Source organism: Penicillium soppii (assembly GCF_028829465.1).
Source record: "Penicillium soppii strain IBT 18220 chromosome Unknown utg000010l, whole genome shotgun sequence".
NCBI lineage: Eukaryota > Fungi > Ascomycota > Eurotiomycetes > Eurotiales > Aspergillaceae > Penicillium > Penicillium soppii.
The window spans coordinates 2,522,480-2,537,088 of record NW_026643240.1 but is presented as its reverse complement, the minus strand read 5'-3'; the positions used below and the strand labels follow the sequence as shown (position 1 = coordinate 2,537,088).

General features: G+C 50.1%; 5 protein-coding genes across 5 annotated transcripts; 4 read left to right on the top strand and 1 right to left on the bottom strand.

The window, feature by feature from the left end:
• Positions 1-1,478: 1,478 nt before the first annotated feature.
• On the top strand, positions 1,479-2,078 carry N7529_011615 (putative GPI anchored protein; the record flags this gene model as incomplete). Its single annotated transcript, XM_057247141.1, has 2 exons — positions 1,479-1,571; positions 1,641-2,078. The coding sequence occupies 2 exons, from the start codon at positions 1,479-1,481 to the stop codon at positions 2,076-2,078; spliced, it is 531 nt and encodes a 176-aa protein (XP_057092490.1).
• Positions 2,079-2,755: 677 nt separating this feature from the next.
• On the top strand, positions 2,756-4,410 carry N7529_011614 (putative ubiquitin conjugating enzyme E2; the record flags this gene model as incomplete). Its single annotated transcript, XM_057247140.1, has 3 exons — positions 2,756-2,797; positions 3,056-3,373; positions 3,436-4,410. 3 exons carry the CDS (start codon positions 2,756-2,758, stop codon positions 4,408-4,410), a joined length of 1,335 nt encoding a protein of 444 aa, XP_057092489.1.
• Positions 4,411-5,500: 1,090 nt separating this feature from the next.
• ssdA (mRNA-binding translational repressor SSD1) lies at positions 5,501-9,807 on the bottom strand (the record flags this gene model as incomplete). Its single annotated transcript, XM_057247139.1, has 4 exons — positions 5,501-5,540; positions 5,604-6,964; positions 7,020-9,649; positions 9,711-9,807. 4 exons carry the CDS (start codon positions 9,805-9,807, stop codon positions 5,501-5,503), a joined length of 4,128 nt encoding a protein of 1,375 aa, XP_057092488.1.
• A 2,270-nt stretch (positions 9,808-12,077) lies between these two features.
• On the top strand, positions 12,078-13,655 carry N7529_011612 (putative RNA export mediator Gle1; the record flags this gene model as incomplete). Its single annotated transcript, XM_057247138.1, has 1 exon — positions 12,078-13,655. The coding sequence occupies one exon, from the start codon at positions 12,078-12,080 to the stop codon at positions 13,653-13,655; it is 1,578 nt and encodes a 525-aa protein (XP_057092487.1).
• Positions 13,656-14,064: 409 nt separating this feature from the next.
• N7529_011611 (uncharacterized protein) lies at positions 14,065-14,532 on the top strand (the record flags this gene model as incomplete). The annotated part of the gene is made up of 1 exon (XM_057247137.1): positions 14,065-14,532. One exon carries the CDS (start codon positions 14,065-14,067, stop codon positions 14,530-14,532), a length of 468 nt encoding a protein of 155 aa, XP_057092486.1.
• Between the last annotated feature and the right edge of the window lie 77 nt (positions 14,533-14,609).

Here is a 14,609-nt window from a genome sequence, read left to right as displayed (position 1 = left end):
CAACACGTCAATGGTACAACGTCTGGTCTGATTAGAGATTGGATTGTCATCAAGCTTAAAAATTTCATGTACACTGTACACGCATATGCTATCTTTGTGTACCGTGCGGGACCCTGTCCAGTGCAGAGTCAATGTTCCAAGTGTTCCAAGAAAGCAAGAGAAAAAAAAAGCGTAATAATTCAGTCAAAACACGTTGTTTCTGGTATGTGGAGGAAATGTAAATATAGAGTCGGTCCCTACTCAATGGGGCCAACGGACGGAGTTACCGTTGGGGCAAAAAAAAAAGACCCACTGCCTTGTGATCTGAAGAATTCTGTTCCGTAGAGGGAACTTTTGTAAAAGAAGTCGAAGACGTAGATAACTATAGTTAGAAACTGCGTTATATGAAGAGTACTTCATACATGTGTACTTAATAATTCGAAGCTTGCATATCAACCTTGCATCAATAATTTGACGACATGTACTCCATACTCCGTACTCCTACCCATATTAGGCATAGCAATTATACAATTAAAAAGAAAAGTGAGGGGAAATAGAAGAGAAAAGCAAAAAATAACGAGTCCATAATCCCTTATGGGGACCTGAAGTACTTTGATTGGATCACAGACGAACAGAAAGAACCAGAAAGAATCAAAACAAGGTGATGTCTCACTCGGTTGGCGTTCGGGGCTTCTTAGCTCCCAAGACACGTCGGATCGCGCCATCCATGGATAGATATAGTGGCCTAAATATGTGTATTATTGGTATCTAGATTTCTTTACAGCATAATAAGAACACCAAACTTCGTATATTTACCTTGAAAATATTTTTTTTAAAAAAGGGATTCGTAAGCTTCCAAGCCATCCAGATCTAGAGGTCATTGACTTAGTTAGGACTTATGTAAATAGAGATCAATTCAAGGTTCCCTCAAAGGGGAAGGTTTCCAAGGATTTGCTACAATTACCGAGTAATTATACACGCTCAGACGCTAGTTTGACTAGTGTTTAGTGCATATTGCCATCTTGTTTTCACCAGATTTATTGTACTAGTATATACTCCGTACATGTCTTGTTTTTTGGACAAATCTCGTGATTTTATAATTGAGATAGGCAAGTTTTTATACCTAACCTGGAACAACCTCGTAATTAACCCTTAATAAAAGAAAATTTCAAATATAGCAGAGCTTACGTATCGGTAGGCAGCCGGTGTGACCCCAGAAATAGAATTGCAAGACCTTGCAGATCCCAGGCCGCGCTAGATCCAGACTCTGCTCCATGACTGGAACGGGGTATCCGTTTTCCAAGCCATCAGCCCTGGGTGGCTTGGTCCAAACGTACTCTGCGACAACATAAGACGAGCTGTCTCCCTGGACAACCAACCCATTAAAAACCCTGTCTTTCGTTTCTCAGAGTTCCCTTTTTATTCTTTCTCTCTCCACATTCTTCAATACCCATAATCCACTCTACACAATAATCTTTAATCAACCTTCAACCTTCAAGATGCGTTTCTCCATCGTCTTCACCACCCTCGCCATCGCCCTGGCCCACGCCCAGAGCGACACCACCAGCGCAAGCTCTGCCGAGACCGCAGAGGTAAGTACAAAAAATACAAGCACGCAACCATTCAACCAAAACACAGCTAACCCAAACCCCCTCGAATAGTACAGTAACCCAGCCACCCAGTACTTGACTGAGACCAACTCCCTCGGCGTTGTGACCGGCCAGCCCTTGCCCGTTACCACTCAGGCTAGCGTTATTACCAGCCAGCCCGCTGTCGTGACCTCCCAGCAGCCTGCTGCCTCCATCCCCGCTGGCCTCACCTCCCCCGTTGCTGGCATCAGCTCCACTCTCTCCACTGCCACCCGCAGCGGTTCTTCCTCCAACAGCGCTTCCACCGGTGCCACCACTGGTACCTCTACTGGATCCAAGGCCACCGGTACCTCCACTAGCTCCTCTTCTGAGGAATCTAGCGCTAGCTCCAGCGCCTCCGCCTCCGCTAGCGCTTCCAGCTCTGCCTCCACCGGTGGCGCCGCTATGGCCACTGCTGGCCCCGTCGGCCTCGGCATGGTCGCAGGTGCCGCTCTCGTTGCTTTCCTTTAAGGGAATCTCGCAACTACCGTGATCCGTGGCGTGATTGTTGTCTGCTTTCGGACATCTTGGTCTCGCTGTACGCGGCTAGGGGTTGACAGTGGGCAGTTGGTCGTGTTGATTCGTCAACTCGATCAACGGGAATGAGGGACATGAAAATACGAGCATTGATTATTTTATTTTATTTTCCAGGTTTATTTAATGGGCCTTGTAATCCGTTATTCTTGGGCAGACGGTTGTTTTCGTGTGTTTCATTTCGATGTTTTTGAGATGCATATCAAGGCGGACCTGTTTCCCACTTTTTCTTTCTTTGATCATGATTAGCTTAATCCATGCCTGAGTAAATACAAGTTCTGACTTTGCGTACTCTTCGTTGAACTGTTCAATTGCAGCCTAAAATTTTTCTTTGTTGCATGGTATACGAAGTCAACAGATCGGGCTTCGTTTAGGCACCGTTGAGGTTATCATGGCTTTAAGGCCTTGTATTGTCAACAGCTGGGTATTGTCAATAGCTGGATTCTAGGCGTGAGATTGTCAATTCTAATCAAGGGCCATTTGAGCTCAAAGTTGCCCCTGCTCCCCTTTCATGTTTCATGTTTCATATAGTCAAGATTGTAGCAAGGACTGTAGTAAGGATTCTAACAAGGACTGAAACACCATCCAAAATAGGCAATAATGACTACGCGAGAATGACGCGACGAGACCACGTGACTCACGCGGAACCGAAGCTGGTTAGTGCGACCTCCACTCAAAACAAACCGTCGACGAAGTAACCATTTGCTTACTGTGATTGTGATTGTTGTCGATCAGTTTTCTTTGATTTGCAATATTCTTAATATCCTTTCAAGGTTACTTTTGTTACAGCTATTCATAAGCTATACCCTCAAGCTTCAGTATGGTAAGTTTTGTCATTCATTCATTGACAACACACTTGTTTCCCAGCAACCAGTGTATATACCTCGTGCTTTGTATCTGACATGGGTTCCCAGCCGTCAAATATGCGCCGGCTTGCTGCCGACCATGCCGCCCTCCACCGCAATCTTCCGCCGTACTACCTGCAGCCATCGGACGGCGATGATCTGTCACAGCTCACTATTCTTCTCGCTGGCCCGCCTGGCACGCCTTTCGCACAAGGGTTATGGAAAATCCACTTGAAATTGCCCGATGATTATCCAAAGAGCCCACCAAAGGCAACTTTCAAGACAAGGATATGGCACCCGAACATGGAAGAGCTTACCGGCGCAGTCTGTGTCGATACCCTCAAGCGGGACTGGCAGCCCAACCTAACACTGCGCGATGTGTTGGTCGTAAGTCCTAGCCCACGGTTGCAACGCTTTTTCGTCCCGAACTAATGACTTTGCTTCTCCAGACAATATCATGTCTTCTCATCTACCCTAATCCAGACTCTGCCCTTAATGCCTCTGCAGGTGCCCTTATGCAAGAAAACTATGCCACCTTCGCACACCAAGCCAAGCTCATGACGTCCATTCATGCCCCAATCCCTCTCGACCTCAAAAGTGCAGTCACCGAAGCAAAACTCCGAGGCGAGGAGGCAGGAACAGTACTTGACGAACAATCAGATAATACATCCATCCAGCGCCCACAAAAGCACAAGCGCACCCGCCCCGCGGTAAAGAAACCAACTCGCAAGACGCCATCAGAAATTCCTTCGCAATCCTCATCTCGCCCCTTCGCTCAACCCACCCCACCAATGTCCGACGACATGATGAGCGAGGACGAAATCGACCCCGCGAGTGCAAGCAAAGAAAACAACCCTTCTCTCTCCCCCTCGCCAGTCACCCTCGCACCACCAAGTCCCCGCAAAACAGCTCTTGGCAAACGACCTCTCTCCGTCCTCTCAATTCCCTACCCAGAAGAAGAAGCAGACATGATGCTCATTGACGAGTCCGACACCGACACCCCCATGACCTCCAACGAGCAAAACATATCAGCAAACACCCGCTCCCGAACCTCCTCCCCCCTTCGCAAAACCCCCAAGCTGTCCCTCCTCTGCGGCGGAGTAAACGCCTCAGGCCGATTCCGCGATGAAATGCCCATCTTCGAAGATGTCCCCCAACTACCAATAGCCGACCCCCTCCGTCACCTCAGCGGCGATGGCAAAGAGAACCATGTCTCTGCCACCGCGCGCAAAGAAAAGCGCAGCCTGAGCCCGTCAAAGACACTTGGCACGACTCCTCATTCTCCGGCACATACCAACCCACCCACGCCATCTCTGTCTTCCTTCTCGGACGTTCCTTCTAGAGTCACAAAGAAAAAATCAACGGGCGTGCACAAACGCCCTGCTTTCAAAGCGAAGCCGCGAATCGGAATCCGCAGACTTTGATCACACCCTTTGCTGGAAGATATCCCACCATCTCATTCTCCTTCCAATTCTTCGGCTCTGCTTCCACAAAGGGACACCGAATTTTGATTTGGCTCGAGCCACTTCTTTCCTTGGTTGTTTTACCTCTTGCCTCTCTCAATTTCCCCTACTTTATCCTCTGCACTCCACCCCCTTAGCGACTTTCTTTGATACCCTTGTGGCCTGTTGGACTCGACAGACTTTTAAACTGCATAGAGCGAGGAGTGAGAACTGCATGGCGTTGGCTTTGCAATGTATCCAAACGGCCGCTAGGCTGGGCTGATTCTGAACTTCTTTGGAATTGGCATTTAGTCTACATTATGTATTTTGACTTTAATGCAACTTTATGTGCATGTGAATGCATTTCTTGGCTTTCGTATAAAATATCTAGTTGCCAATCAACTGTTAAAAGTAACCGTGTAGAGTATATTGCCTCAACTATGTACATGGCCGCATCAGTCTCGTCTTTCAGACTTTAATTCACAATGCTGGTGTTAATTTAGGATTGTCCATACCTGTTGACAAGCACGGCGAGAAGCTCGTGACGATGTTAATGTTGAAACCTCTCTCATTAGTGGACATACTAGGTCACGAAGGCATAGTATCAGTTTGGTAATACCATATAATTAATGGAAGAGTTTTCTGGGACTATAGAGGTAATATCCTGCCAAAAATAGGAACGCCAAGAAAGCCTCCAAAAATTCCCAGAGACAGGACTGAGGAGACAACACAAAGGCTATCCGGGCAAGCTCCGGCAATAAGAACTTTCTCCAGGTTCAACTGAAATGCTCAAAAAAGACAAACAACCGCTTCGCGCATATAACAGGATAAGTATATGAACCCCAGGACACGTCGGAAAGATGGTGGGTAAAAATGTGTGATAACTGAATGAAGCCACCGAACAAGCGTTACCAAGGAAAGATGTCTCGATAATGATGTTCAATCCGCACGTTGGGATGAATTATGTCCGTAGGCCGTGGGGAACACAGTATGTTCCGCACGACCGAAGAATCTGCAAGGTGGGCATGCAAGAATATATCCCATGGAAAGAAAAAGGACCAATTTCAGACGTCTACAGGGCGTAGGGGTTGACGGATCGAACAGTGAGGCATCTGCAAGAGGTGTTATTGGTTAGTTCAAGGTGTTGACAGAAATTGATGAAGGGTAATACATACGGAGGGCTCTTGCTCAGATCAGTCTTCAAAATGATGGGCACACGGGTCATCTCAGTGACATCCTGGATGAAATCTCCATCCACTTCGCGCAGCTTGAACAAGCTCAGGTACTTCTCCTTGTTGGTCAGCTTGTTCTCAGGCGCATCTCCAGCTGTAGAGGCAATCTTAGGATCCGAACGAGTGCGGTGAGGTCCCTGCTGCTGGTGGCCGTTGCGGGTGGGCGATGGGGGCATGCTCTGGGTCGAACGGTCGGCGGAGTTGAGTGACACGCCGGCCGCCATCTCAGTGACATCATCCACGTCGTCATCGTCGTCGAAGAGGGCGTCGACATCGTCGGCAGACATTGTGCCGGTCTCGGTCTGCTTGCGCATGGCCTCGTCACGCTCGCGGGCACGCTCTCTGGCAGCCTCGGCTTCCCGAGCGGCGGCGGCAGCTTGAGCAGCACGAGAGTTGCCAGGCTTGGGACGCTCATCCTCGGGGATGTATGCGGAAGAAGGAACACCCTTCTCCCAGTACAGCTCAAGCACGCGAGAGTCCTTGCGGTACTCAGCCTTCTTGAGGGGCAGCTGGTCACAGTGCACACGCTTCTCAAAGCCGTACTCTGGAATGAGAACATCAAAGGCAGACTCATAGACACACAGCACGATACCCTCGCTGATAAGATCACCACCGATTTCGCGGCTCTTGCGGTCCATGTTGCGGCAGGCCTCAATGTGCACGCTCTGTTCCTGGGCGTTAAGAGCCGAATCTTTCTTGTTGTTGCAAAGATCGGCAGTCTTGTTGAGCGATTCAACATCGTCAGTGAACTCCACAGCACCATCAGACAGCACAGCCTCGAGTTGACGGTGCACAATGAGATCAGTGTAGCGCCGTGAGGGGTTGGTGAAATGAGTGTATACTGGTACGTTGAGCATGTAGTGCTGGCGCATTTCATCAGATGTGCCGTTGCTGACATAGTACTTGGCGCGTTGCATAGCCTTGGCGATGAGGGTTTCCATACCCTTGCGAAGGTCTACATCCTGCACTTTGCACAGAGAGCTCTGAAGACTGCCGCTGCTGCTGGCGTCAATCTCAAAACCAAGGCGGTTCATTCGCTCCACGAACAAGGTGAGGCGACGTGGGTTGGGCGAGAATTGGCGGCGGAGGAATGCCTTGTCGGGCATGGCGTTGAAGAGCTTGCGGGCGACGAAGAAGTTGGCCTGGTGGCTGAGCTCCTCAACGAGCTCGTGTGCGGGTGTCGATTCGAAGATGTTGTACTCGACTGGCACGTTCTCGTCATCAAGCTGCTGCAACAGACGCTGAACAGGGACGTTAGAGACCCGGTTACCGAATCGGGCTTCACGGAATTTGCCAGCGACGTTCTAAGAACGTTATTAGTACACGGAGAGGGGATTATCGAGATCAAAATCAACTTACGTGTAGCAAGTGGATGTTATCGGGAGAGATGCTACCAGTGCTGGCATCAGACTTGCCCTGAACAAGTGCATTGACCTGTTCATAGTCAAGACGACCGGCGCTCTTGATGATACCCTTGCCAATCCAGACATCCTCATCCACAACACCGGTGGTAGGATTAGCCTTGAAAACGATGCTGACGGTGAGACGGTCCTCTCCGGGAACAAGGGAACAAAGCTCAGTAGAAACACGAGTAGGCAGCATGTTCATGATACGATCGACTAGATAGACAGCGGTACCACGCTTCTTGGCTTCACGATCTACCAGGGAGTTGCCCTTAACGAAGTGGGCAATGTCAGCAACGTGAACACCAATTTCGACCATGCCATCAGCAAGCTTTTTGACATGGAACGCATCCTCGAGTGCCTTGCTGTCGGCGGGGTCAACCGTGAAGATGGTCTCTTCACGGAAGTCACGTCGAGAAGCAAGAGCATCACCCTCACTGGAGACAGTCCAGTCCTCCCAGCCAATGCTCTTCAGCACAGCATCTGAGAAGTCATCCGAGCCGAAGTTGTTGTCACGGAGAAGGGCATCTGTCTCAACCCGCAAATCACCCATCTCACCAAGCTGCTCGACCAGTGTACCGAAGGGGTGCAGAGATGTGATGGGCCATCTCTTAATGGAAGCAACGAAGATTCGGTTGGCGTAGTCCTGATGCTTCTCAACAAAGTCACGAGGCGCCTGCTCAGTAGGAATGGCAATCAGAGGGACACGCTTGTCAGTAGGCTTGAACCAAACAATCTTCGGCTTGTCCTGATGACGGTCATGGTGAGAACGGCCGTGGGCGCCGTCTCTGGCTTGCCGCTCGGCCTCCTGCTTCTCCTTCGTAGCCTGACTGCTAGGACGCAAGAGACCCAGAGTGCCTGAGAACATCTGACCAGCAACACGCTCAATGACGGCAACAACGTGACCAGCGTACAGAGGCTTCTGCTCGTCACTGATCTCGTCCTCCTCACACAGAAGAAGACTTTGGCCCTCGACCTCGACATCATCGTTTTTCTTCTGGGTAGGACGCTGGCGCAGACTACCGCGGCGGCGGATGCTTCCATCCGGACCGACCTCCTGTCTATCACCAGTGGAATCGGAGCGACCAAGCTTGTCGTTCCCAGCGTTGCTGTTGGAGCGGGCATCGGTGATATCCTTGCGCTTTTTCTTTTCCTCCTTTTCTTTCTTCTGAGACCACACCTCGTCAACATCGAGAAGCTCGATGGCGACAAAGTCACCCTCAAGGGCGCGGTTGCGATCTTTGCTTCCACAGATGAAGATGTCAGCATCCAGATCGTCAGTAGTCACATAAGCGTCGGAACGGTTCTTCTTGTTAACACGCAAGACACCGGCAACCAACTGTCCATTGCTGAGAAGTGCAGGGAGGTTTGCCTGGGGTAGGTAAGGAGTGAAAAGGGTCTTCCGCTGTTGTTGCTGCTGCTGTTGTTGCTGAACAGACATCTGCGGGGGAGCGTGTTGGCTAGCCCCAAGACCACCCATCCCCTGTCCATTCTGCTGCTGTTGGAGTGCCTGGAGCTGGGCCATCTGGAGTGGGTTCAGTTGCTGGTTGCCGAACATCTGAGGTGCCATCATGACCTGACCCTGTGGAAGTTGGATAAGTTGAGGCTGGCCAATTTGGGGCTGACCGCCGTAGGAAAATGAACCGATAGAGCCCATAGACTGGTTCATAGAGCCGCGCGAGCGGTGGCCGGGCTGGAAGCCACCCTGTTGCTGACCAGGTCTCTGCTGATCTTGGCCCTGATTTTGATTGTTAGGCTGGCGCCAGTTGCCCTCGAAGTTTCGCGAGGACGACCGAGCATGACCGGGCTGACTGGCTCGTCGCTGGTTATCAGGCTGAGCAGCTGGAGCTTCACTGGCCTGGGGGAATTGGAAACCACCAGCACCGCGACCAGAGATGGAGCCTCGGGTGTTACCGCCAATCGCCATCGATTGACTGCGGCCATGGCCCCCACCAGCTCGAATGTTGCCGGCCCTCTGGAAACCGAGTCCTTGGGGTGCCGGAGAGGTGCTGGATGCAGGCTTATCATCCGAAGAAGATTGGTTGTCAGAACCACTTGCACCGGGGGCGGGAGCTGGGAACTGGAATCCCGAAGCTGTTCTCTTCTGCTGGGCAAGCTCGGCCGCTTTCTTAGCCTCTGGAAGAGCAAGCGAGTGGCGGCGCTGGTGACCACCGCCGGGAGGGCCTCCACGGCCACGACCACCGTGGCCGGCATTCTCATTCTTGTGGTTGTTGTTTTGACCCTGCTGGTTGTATTCAGCATATCCCGACGCGCCCGAGGAGGGGGCAGGGGGAGGGCCCATGGGGAGACCTGGCAGAGCAGACTGGTTTCGACGGTGCGAATGTTGGTTGGATGCGTTCATTTGTACTCCAAGCTGCTGTTGCTGTCCACCCTGTGGGAATTGGAATGCATTAACTTGCTGTGGGGAAACACCACCCATGGAGGCACCGGGTTGGAACGATGGCACTTGGCCCAATTGTTGGGGCTGCAAAAGTCCCATATTGACATATTGTTGATGTGTCGCAGCAATTTGTTGCTGTTGCTGCTGGAGCAACTCAATTTGTTGTTGAATGGCCAGTTGTTCCACTGTAAACAAGCCGAAAGGTTAGAAGGGATGCTTGATTGGGATATATGGGAGGTCACATACTCATCAGCGGGGTAAGCTCAGATGGACTTCTCCGATGAGCAATATGGAACTTGCGCCCACCGGGGCCTTGAGGCCCGGACTGACTCTGTTGATCCATGATCCCAAATGATAGAAGCTGGCAGTGATTGTAGAATGTATGTAGGTTGGGATGTAATCGGCGACAGGAGAGACTGGTACTGTGCCAAAAGGCAAATGATCCAAGTGAAAGGGATCACAGGCCAACCAAAAGATTTATATGTGCGGATTGTGGGCTGAATACGTGAATTATCCTGGAGTAGCAAAGAGTGGATCAGTAAAGGTGAGATATGAAAGATGAGGTGGAGGTAAGACAAAGAGACGTAAAGATAAGAGCGAGGATGGGAAAGCTGTCGGTCTCAAGGTAAGAACAGCTAGAACAAATGGAAGTTGCGACAAACAAATGTTGGTTTCTTCAGTCTCAGGGGAAAGAAGTACACCCCACATGATGAGCTCAGAAACCACTATAGGAGGTAAGGGCGATATAATTCCAGGTGAAACCTGCACGGATTCAAAAGACCACATGTGCAGTAAGTACATTTGAGAGATATCGTCTTACCTGTAAGATGACACTAATGACAACGTCCGAACCCTAGCATTCCAAAATGACGTCTGTAGTGTCCAAGGTGGAATGATCGACCTTTTTTCCCTTCTAGCCAATATGACAGTGAACAATCACAGTATTGAAAGTGTTCAATAAGTCAATTGTCCTCCAAAAAAGGGATTTGGATGGAGCGACGGAGCAAAAGGACAAAGCTTCGAATCAGAGGGACTTGGAAGGACCGGAGCGGATGAAGCTGCACTGGAAAGCACGACTGACAACCGACAAGGGAAATCGACAAAAAGTACCTCGACAGAGAACCGGTTAGGTTAGACTTTTTGACAAGGCTGATGCAAGCTTGTCAGGGTGATTTTCTTTCAATCAAAGTTGATACCCGTAGAGAGTGACAGCGGATACTGAAATTAAAATGGGAATAGACGATGAGAACATCGACTGATTCGACTCGAAGGAACGAGGGGGGGAAAAGTTGGGAAGGTAGGGGAGATGAAGAACAGAGGGGGAAAGGAGAAGTGCGGTGATGCGATACAAAGGCAGTCGACGTGTGGGGTACCAAAAATAACTGTATTGGTATTGGAAATAACAGAACACAGGTTTTAGTGCAAGTTCACTAGGTAATATTGGGTAAATACCATGACCGTTATATTCAATACCCAGTGCCAGCAACGGGAAGCCATGGATGATCATCAACCACTTCATCATCATCCTGATGCATCCGTTAAATTGAAGTATAACATTTGATATGTATAAATCATGGACAGAAATTAAAGGAGGGATCTTCATTAGATTGACAGCAATATAGAGAGATATTCAGAGATGCATTTAGTGTCTTTTTCAGGGTCTTTCTTCAAGTCTCCAGTAACATAAGATAGTTACAGAACAACTAACTGATTAGTGGTGAGTAGGTGGGTTTTAGGGTGATTGAGCTTAGAGGAACTATGGTTTTATGATGAATAGGTCATATGAGAAGCTGTAGATAAGGTGAAAAGATCGTTTCTTCCAGAAATATTCTATTCTCGATGTTCTTTTGATCTCATAAATCCGGAAAGCTCCTAAGTATAGCTTCTCAAGTAAAGTAGAAAGTGGATGATGCTCACAATGATGTAAAGATCATGAACCAGGGAACCGCCCGACGGAAAAGAGTGCTTTGTCAGCATCCCTTTTGGTAATTTATTTCACTTGAACTTCAAACCCAATTGGATTTAGAGAACAAGGTACGTTAAGTCTTGGGACTCATTGAATGTTTCTCGCTCGCTGTTCAAGTTCCAAATGCTAAGTCTCAGTTCTCCGATAGCTTTAGTCTCCATGGGCCCGCCTTCTTGTTGAGTTGACGCGCCAACGTCGAGTTCTACAGGCGCGTAAATTGATATCTCAGGCGCCTTCAATTACCTCCCGGGAAGCTTCACAAGCAAATTCAACTGAACGCCTAACTGGTATACGACCGTCCAATCGAGGTCTGATCGAAGCACCGCGATTCTCTGTTCCCGCTTTCTATCTGTGATACCTCTTCATTCGCTTGATCCTTTGGCCTCCGGATATGAATCGATTCATTTGAACTCATTCACATTCACATTCACAGCGCTTGCCCTGTTGTCGAAGGCACCTTTCTACATAATTTTGACTCCGAATTTTTTTCCACTTGCTTGTCACCTTCCTCCACCCTCGAACTTTCCCTCGCCGAGTACCCTTCCTACGGTTCATTGAACCAAATTTTACTTTCAAAGCAGTACTCGACGCAATCTCTTTGAGACCCAGCAATTTGCTCGCTGGGCTGTCAGTCAAATACAGCAACCATGACTCGATACGGGACCCACGTGCCACCAACTTTGGACAGTCCCTCCAAGCAGCTTATGCTTGACCTTGTCCGGGAGCTCGAGCAAGTTCGGCTTTTCGATGAGGACCTGAAGAAGGTCCATGCCTACGAGCGAAAATCCTACTACGAAAATCTCGACCGCGTCGACCGCGAACGGGAAGCAATCCACACCGCCGCTCTCGATGAGGTTGCAGCTACCCGTACCCGTGTTCGCGAGGAAGCCGAAACAACTCTGAAGAATCACATCCTAGCCGAAGAGGAAGAACGCCTGCGTAAGGAGGCCGCGATTCGCAAGGAGAAAGAACGCGTCGAACGTGAGAAGGCCGAGAAGGAGCGGCTCAAACGAGAGGCAGTTGAGCGCGCTGAGGCCGAGCGCAAAGCCAAGGAACAGGCCGCACAAAAGGCCAAAGAAGAGGCCGAAGCAAAAGAGGCTGAAGCCGAACGAGCACGCAAGGCCGCGCTTGATGAGAAGCTTCGCCAGGAGCGCGAGCAAGCAGATGCCACCAAGAAGAAGGAAGAGGAGGCTGCTCAGAAGGCCCAACAAGAGGCCGAGCAGCAGGCACAGTCCAAGCAGCAGCAGAGCCTCGGGGCTGGAACCCTCTCCCCTGAAGAAGTCCAAACTCACCAGCGCTATGTGGAGCTTCACAAGACTCTGAAGGAGATGCGCCTGTGGCTTTCTGGTATGGCAAAGGGCGAACCCGCCCTCAAGAAGGCCATGGGAGATATGCGCCGTTCTATCAAAAAGTCCGTTGGACAACTTCGAAGTGGAACTGGAGCGAATAAAAACCAGATCAACCAGATCAAAGGAGACCTTCAAAATGCTTTGGCATTCGCTCAGCCGACCGTCGACATTGCCAAATTCATTGCCTTCCCGTCCCAAGAGCTGGCGACCGAGGAGAATAAGGTGCCTGCTATGCTGATCTACGGTCTGAATGTCTTCTCTAAGAGTTTGATTTCCTCCCTTCTTGCAGAGGCAGCCATCAAACAATCACATGCCGAACCAATCGGGATCATCGCAGCTCAAATCTTCTCCTTCGATATCTTCACCTACAAGGGACTCCACATGTCTGATATTCTGTGGGCTAAGTACCGAGTCGTTTGCCCTGCTCTGTGGGGATTTACCGGCAACGACAAGACCGAAGGAGGTCGCCGTACCCTAGGTTGGTGGCGCTTGCCTGATACCAAAGACTGGATCACCGAGCAAAACCACATGGACCGCATGACTGCCCTAGGCGCTGGATTCGCTGCCATCACCCTTCGCAATTTCGGAAAGACGACCCGCCAAAACCCCTTCCCTAATACTATGTTCTGGACGACGATGAGCAAGATCCTGGCGATTCCTCCCGCGGAATTGCAGGAGACGCAGATCGCCCTACTGGCTGCTCTGCTACGATCGTCTGGCGAGCGGATCATGGGCTTCTTCGGGCAGTACGGCCTCGCCCTTATGCACTACGCCATCGTTGAGCTTCCGCGCAAAGTCCAGCGGGAGAGCATGGCTCTGACGCAGCTGACTACACTCAAGGAGCTCTACATGCGGGAGAAGAACATTGCGATTTGATTTGGGCTGGCACAGCCCGGCGTTTAAAAAAATGGTCATTTTTAGGAGTTGCATCTACCTTCAGCGATCAATGCTGGAGATTTACTGAACCAAGTTGAGATACAGCTTGTCAGACGGCCAATGTTGCCGAATATCATACCCCATGAGTCATGCCTAAAGCTTTTTTGTATGCTAGCAGTCATACTAGTACGAGTGCCGATTAATTGTATGCCTATTGTACGCAATCAGACTATCAGCAATCAAAAACACCTCGATCTTAGGTTAGCTCGGGGTTGGGGTCTGTGCCCCAAGGCCTCCCATCTGACATCCCGCCCCATGCGGTAAGAACCGGTATAGAGCTTACATATCTACAGCACATCCAACCAATTCCTAAATCCAGACTCACCACGAATATTCCAATATTCCCAACATGCCACCCCCCATCCAGAGACCCATCCTCAGTATCCTCCCACATCCCCAACCACGCCCCATCCTCCCCATGCTCCACCAACTATGCAACCAGCCTCTAGCCGCATCCGCGGGCCACCGAGTCTCGCCGGTTCTTGAATTCCGCTCCGCCTTTTCCACTACCGCTACCCGCGCCACATACTCGGACAAGAAGGTTCCCGCCTCTAGGTCCGGAGCCGAGATCAGATCCACTACATCAAGAAATGGAACTAAATCTGGACCGGGTGATGCTGGGGTCGATACGGAAATGCCGGCTGTGAGCTTTGAGTCTCTGGGTATTGGTAGGAATATGAAGGTGGTTTTGCTTGTTGTTCTTGGTGTCTTTGGGTCTATTGAGACGGTGTTTTGGTGTAAGGCGGTTTGGATTTGGTGGAAGAAAGGTGACGTTGATATTGATGTTGGTATTGATGACGGGGCTACTGATCAGTAGGGTTTGCGGTGGCAATGAGGACTGGGGATGTAGGTGAGTTTGAGTGGGTTTCCGTGGTTTGGGTTGTGTATAATAGT